This window comes from Mandrillus leucophaeus, unplaced genomic scaffold (genome assembly GCF_000951045.1).
Source record: "Mandrillus leucophaeus isolate KB7577 unplaced genomic scaffold, Mleu.le_1.0 Scaffold37, whole genome shotgun sequence".
Taxonomy (NCBI): domain Eukaryota; kingdom Metazoa; phylum Chordata; class Mammalia; order Primates; family Cercopithecidae; genus Mandrillus; species Mandrillus leucophaeus.
In genome coordinates this window covers 1,567,360-1,572,628 of record NW_012103920.1, presented here as the reverse complement: position 1 = coordinate 1,572,628, position 5,269 = coordinate 1,567,360, and the positions used below count along the sequence as shown (strand labels likewise).

The 5,269-nt window shown below is 56.9% G+C and overlaps 1 protein-coding gene across 2 annotated transcripts in view; it reads left to right on the top strand.

The window, feature by feature from the left end:
* Positions 1-5,269, top strand: part of CMIP (c-Maf inducing protein) — a 102,874-nt gene extending 97,605 nt beyond the window's left edge. For both annotated transcript variants that reach the window (XM_011990067.1, XM_011990068.1), the window contains 3 exons: positions 816-921; positions 2,334-2,404; positions 5,075-5,269. In XM_011990067.1, the coding sequence (XP_011845457.1) occupies positions 816-921; positions 2,334-2,404; positions 5,075-5,128 (231 nt within the window). In that variant the 3' untranslated portion in view covers positions 5,129-5,269. The remainder of the gene's footprint in view (positions 1-815; positions 922-2,333; positions 2,405-5,074) is intronic.

Below are 5,269 nucleotides of genomic sequence, written 5' to 3'. Positions count from 1 at the left end.
CCTCCTCCCTGCCCCCCACCCTCCGTTCTAACTCATTCACCCTCCTCCCTGCGCCCTCACCCGCCTCCCTGCCTACACCCCAGGCATCGCTTACCACATGACCCCTTCCTCAAGCTCAGCACCCAATCCCTGAGGCTAGAGGAGGTTGAGGACCTCATGAAGCCCTGAGGCCCATTTCCCAGTTGGAAATACTGTGCCCAGTTCCAAGTCCTGAGGTTCTGAGAGGTGGAGCTGAGACATGAGCCGGGCTTCACTGGCCTGCCCGGGGCTGCGCGGGAGGTTTCTGGGTCTTTTTGTTATAGTAACACCAGTGGCTGCTGAGTCCCAGCTCAGTGTCAGCTGCACCGCTCAGTACTCTGCACAGGGCAGATGAAGGGGCCTTCACTGCACGCCTGTGAAGTGCAGGTTCTGCCCTCACCCTCGTTTTCCAGAAGAGAAACTGGGGACAGTCCCTGCAGCCTGCCCCTGGCCCAGCCCTATCCTTCCACTGTCCACCCAGCAGGAGAAAGCCGCCTAGGCAGCATCTCGAAGCTAGGAAAGGACAAGTTCGAAGCCCTCCTTCGTGGAGGCAAAACTGACTCCCAGGGGCCCTGGCCTGGCTCCACTCCCAGCAGCAGAAGCTGGATTCTAACCCGGGTCAGAGAGGCGTGGGGTTGTTTAGGGGAAGCGAGCGCAGCCCAGACCCCAGGGCTTGGTGGGCCATGGGCCTCAGAGCAAGGCTCTGTCCCCATCCCTTTCCTCCACCTCTGCCCCAGCCTCCGAGTCATTTCCCCAGAGGTGGCCAGGAGAGGGCTGAGAGTTTCTGTGCCCTACAGTTTGGAGACGCCGGCCTGCGGCTCCTGTCGGAACACCTCACCATGCTCCAGGTGCTGAACCTGTGCGAGACCCCGGTCACAGACGCTGGCCTGCTGGCCCTGAGCTGTGAGTGCCTCGGGGGCAACTGGGGGGTGAGGGGCTGCTTTATTCATTCCTTCTTTGCTTCAACCAAACTGGCCAAGCGCTGACTTTGCACCATGCACAGATAGAGAAATTTATTCATTCACGAACATGTGTTCACTGCACACCTGCTGTGGACCAGGCACCATTCCAAGGGCCAGGAACGACACAGAGAAAAATATTCCTGATCTCAGGGAGCTTATATTCTAGAGGCAATAGAAAAAATGAATAAGGCCAGCCTGGGCCCTCCTGACACTCACAGTCCACTGAGGGGTCAAGTTCAAGAATGGGGCTGTAGTGTGTTGCCACTGTGGTCCCCCGACCAGTGGCGGCAGCGTCTTCTGGGGGCTGGTCAGAAATGTCCATTCCCAAGCCCACTTCGGACCTCCTGACTCAGACACCGCACGGTAAGCAGATGTCTGGGAGACTCCCGGGCCCGTTGACATTTGAGAAGCCCTGTCATAATAGAAGGAGCCACAGAATTCTCAAGGAACCTAGAAAGGCCAATTCCTGTGTCCCAACCCCAACTGACTGAACTACCCTCAGGGACATTGAGCTCAGCCTTCTGTATTTGACCGGCTTTCCCTATTCCAGGCCCACTGCTTTAAACCAGAAGACCCGTGGCTCAGTGGGAAGAGTCAGAGAAGGCTTCCGGGGGAGGTGCTGTTGAATCTGGGTGTGAAGACAGATTTGTGGGAGTTGGCCAAGGGGGAGGCACCCTGGGCAGGGGTCATGACTCCTACCGGGTCATTGGCAAATTCTGGATGGCTTGGGAGGAGGTGGGGGCAGGTGACTGGGTCAATGGAAGCAGAGAGGCAGCGCTCGGCCAGTTTGGCTGCAAATGCAAATGGACTGCTTCCACTGGCATTCCCCGGGGGGCGCGGTCCTCATGAACAGTGCGGATTCCTGGTCCCCGCTGCAGCGCTGCTCAGCATCTCTGGGAGTGGGTGGAGAGGTCTGCTCTCCTTGTGACTCCAACACAAAGCAGAGGTTGAGGCTTGCTTTCAAGAAGCAGCACCCGAGTCAGTGACGATGGCGGGGAGCATCCGGGGTTCCCTTAGCGGGGAGATCTTGGGCCTGGTCTGGGGTGTGGCAGGCAAGCTCTGGGGACATCAGGTCCAGGCAGTGGGGGGACACGACAGAGGGACCAGAAGGGAAGGGAGACTCAGCGGATGGGAAGAGAACGAAGGCTCTGTTCAGACCAGCACATGCCTGAAACAGACTTTCAGTGTCTAGTAGGCCACCTGTCCTGGCTGTGCCTGCGAAACCTTCCTCCCCAGCCCCATCTCCTAACAGGGGGCCTGGCACCTACGTTCAGCTCCTCCAGCTTGGCCATCCCATACCGGCATACCTCTGGGGCCTCACTCTCCTAACAACTGTATCTGTCTCTTGTACAGCCATGAAGAGTCTCTGCAGTTTAAACATGAACAGCACCAAGCTCTCAGCTGACACCTACGAAGATCTGAAGGTAATTCCATCCTTCCTCCCCTCTCTCCTCCCCTCCTTTCTCCAGCCGGCATCTGGATGCCGGTGCATCTGCTGCCCAGAGCTCATTCTCCAGTAAAAGACGATGACACCCGCAGATCAATACATAAATAAAGGCAGGTCAAAAGGAGTAACAAAGAGGAAGCAGCAGGGAAGTCATTGGAAATAGGAGGGCCTGTGTGGCCTGGGGTGATCAGGGATGGTCCCTTTGATGAAGAGGCCACAGGAGCTGAGACCCAAAAGGTAAGAAGCCAGAAATACAAAGGGCGAGAGGAAGAGCAAGTGTCAAGGTCCTGAGACAGAAGAGATTGGCAAGGCCTGGCTTTGTAGCAAATGTAGCCAGGAACTGAGAGAGGGAATGGGCTGGGGCCGGGTGAAAATGTCCTCACAGGTCACAGCAGAGCAGTGAGTCACGCTTTTCAAAGCGTGCTCTGGGTGTTAGGAAATAAATATTTTGAGAGGGAGCAGGAGTAGAAGCAGGGAGGGCTGAGCAGGGCGGGTGCCTCACACCACTGAGGGCTGCACTGCACCAGCACTAGGCCAGCAAGTGAAATCAGGGAAAGAAAAAGGATCAGAGGGTAGAAGGCAGGGGCGTTTTAAGAAATGCACTTGCACGTCTTGGGAAGGTTGGAGGAGCCAGGCCTTCAGTCGCCTCCTGTCATCCTGTCACCCCATCCTCCTGGGGCTGTACCAGCTGCCCCAGAAGGAGCAGACGGGACCGGCAGAGGGCCAGCATCCTGGGAGGGAAGGGCTGGGCTCAAAGGTGAGAAGGCACAGATGGCGCCCATGAGCCATGCTGGCACCTCCGTGCCCTGGAAGCCACTTAGAGGGAATCCCCCGGCAGCCCTTGGCTGGGGCCCATCTCCTACAGCCAGGCCTCCTGCCGCCAGGGCGTGCTCACTGGGGCATCCTCCAGATGCTTCTGGAGCCTCTGCTGTGTACCAGGCCAGTGTCAGAGACCGGGACACCAAGGTGTGGCTGCCACAGCCCCTGCCCGGGAATAGTCTCCCCTGGCAGGCACAGGCAAGCTCAGCAAACCAAGGTGGGCACAGGGCCTGGTGGGGCCCGGAGGGACAGTCAGCAGAGAGTGAGGTCCAAGAGAGGATGTATGGGACGCAGCAGGTGGCAGGGGCACAGCCAGCAGATCACTCACCCCAGCGTTTAGACCTCAGCACTCAGGGTGGCATCTGCAGACCAGCGCCCTTGGCACTACTTGGGGGCCAACAGAAATGCAGGATCCAGGCCACCCCAGGTAACCCCACCCTGGGGGATCCCTGTGCACACTCATGTTGGAGAAATGCTGCCTGGATTATCTTGAGTTCAGAGTGCAGAAAGTCAGACGCTACTGAGAACAAGCTGGAAAGAGGACATGAGGAGTGCAGGAAAGGCCACTTGGGAAGAAAAATCACTTTCAGTCGATTTTTTCATTTTCACACATTTGAGAGAGACATGGTGCCAACTTGATGCTGCCAGCCTGTGACCAGCCTCCCTGTGGAGGGGACTCGAGCAAACAGCAGCTGCTTATCCTTTGGAGGAGGAGCCTACACTCAGTGCCAGGCAGGCCACGCCCCACTGTTCACTGCCCAGTCTGGCCAGACCTTCCCATTTTTCAAGAGCACCTTGAAACCTAGATTCTTCTGCGAAGTCTCCTAATTTTGAAGGGCTGGCTTAGTACGCTTTATAGCACTGCAGGTGGCTGCAGGTCCCCACCTGTGACCTCTGCCTGGGCAGTGGGGAGCCATTGAGGGTTGTTGAGCACAGGAGAGCAGCAGTGAGGAATTGCATGTGCGTGTGTGTACATGTGTGCGTGTTCATGCATACATATGTGTACATGCATCCAAAAAGTATGCTGGCCAGTGTACAGGAAAGTTGGGAGGGAGGAAGTAAAGGCGTGATGCCAGTTAGGAGGCAGCTACCTCTCTGTAGAGTGGAGGCTTGTTAAGAAAAAAAGCCAGCTGTTTGTAGAAGAAGAGTGGAAGTCTGAGTAGCAGAAACAGAAAGCAGAAAACAATGGAGAGACGCAGCAGGTGGAATCGTAGAGTCTAGCAACGCATCCAGCAAAGGGGAAGCCCCAGGTGAGAAGAATCTAAGCCAAACCCCGGGTACCTGGGACTTACTGGGATCCGCATCACTCACCCTGTCCATTTTCTGATAACGATGAGAATATCACTAACAGTAAAAATAAGAACAGTTTCCTTTCATAGGGCTTATAACGGTGCCCTGGGCTTTCTGCATTTGCTATTTAACCCCTAGCCCTATCCTCTGAGCCAGGGACTAGAATCAGATTGGCCCACACAGGAAGAAACTGAGGCTCCGAGAGGCTGGGTTATCTGCCCACGGTCATGCAGCAGCAAGTGGCAGGGCCTGGGTTCAAACCCCAGTGCTTCCACTTGCAAAGACAGAGACCGAAGCCTCTCTGAGGTGGGTGCATGGGAGCCCCACTGCCTGGTTTCTCTGGGGCCAGGGCACATCCCACCTGCTCTGTTGTCTGCCTAAGGCCACCCAACCCTCCAAGAGCCCAGGGAGCCCACAGCACCAAGGTGGGGAGAGGGTGGCAGGGACCCCCAGCCGGCAGTGTGCGTGGAGTCAGGCACTGTCAGCTTCTGCAAGGGAATGGCCTGCACGTGACAAGGACCCTTGTTGCTACCCCCAGGCCAAGCTTCCCAATTTGAAGGAAGTGGATGTCCGCTACACTGAAGCCTGGTGAAGCTCCCAGCTCGAGCAGGAAGACATTTGCAACCGCGACAAAACAACTCTTGACTAAGCCGCAGAGCAGCCGGTCCTGGGGTCCTACCCTGGTGCCCTGGCTGTGAGATAGATGGGGAGTCTTTCTGGGGGCGGAGGGGGG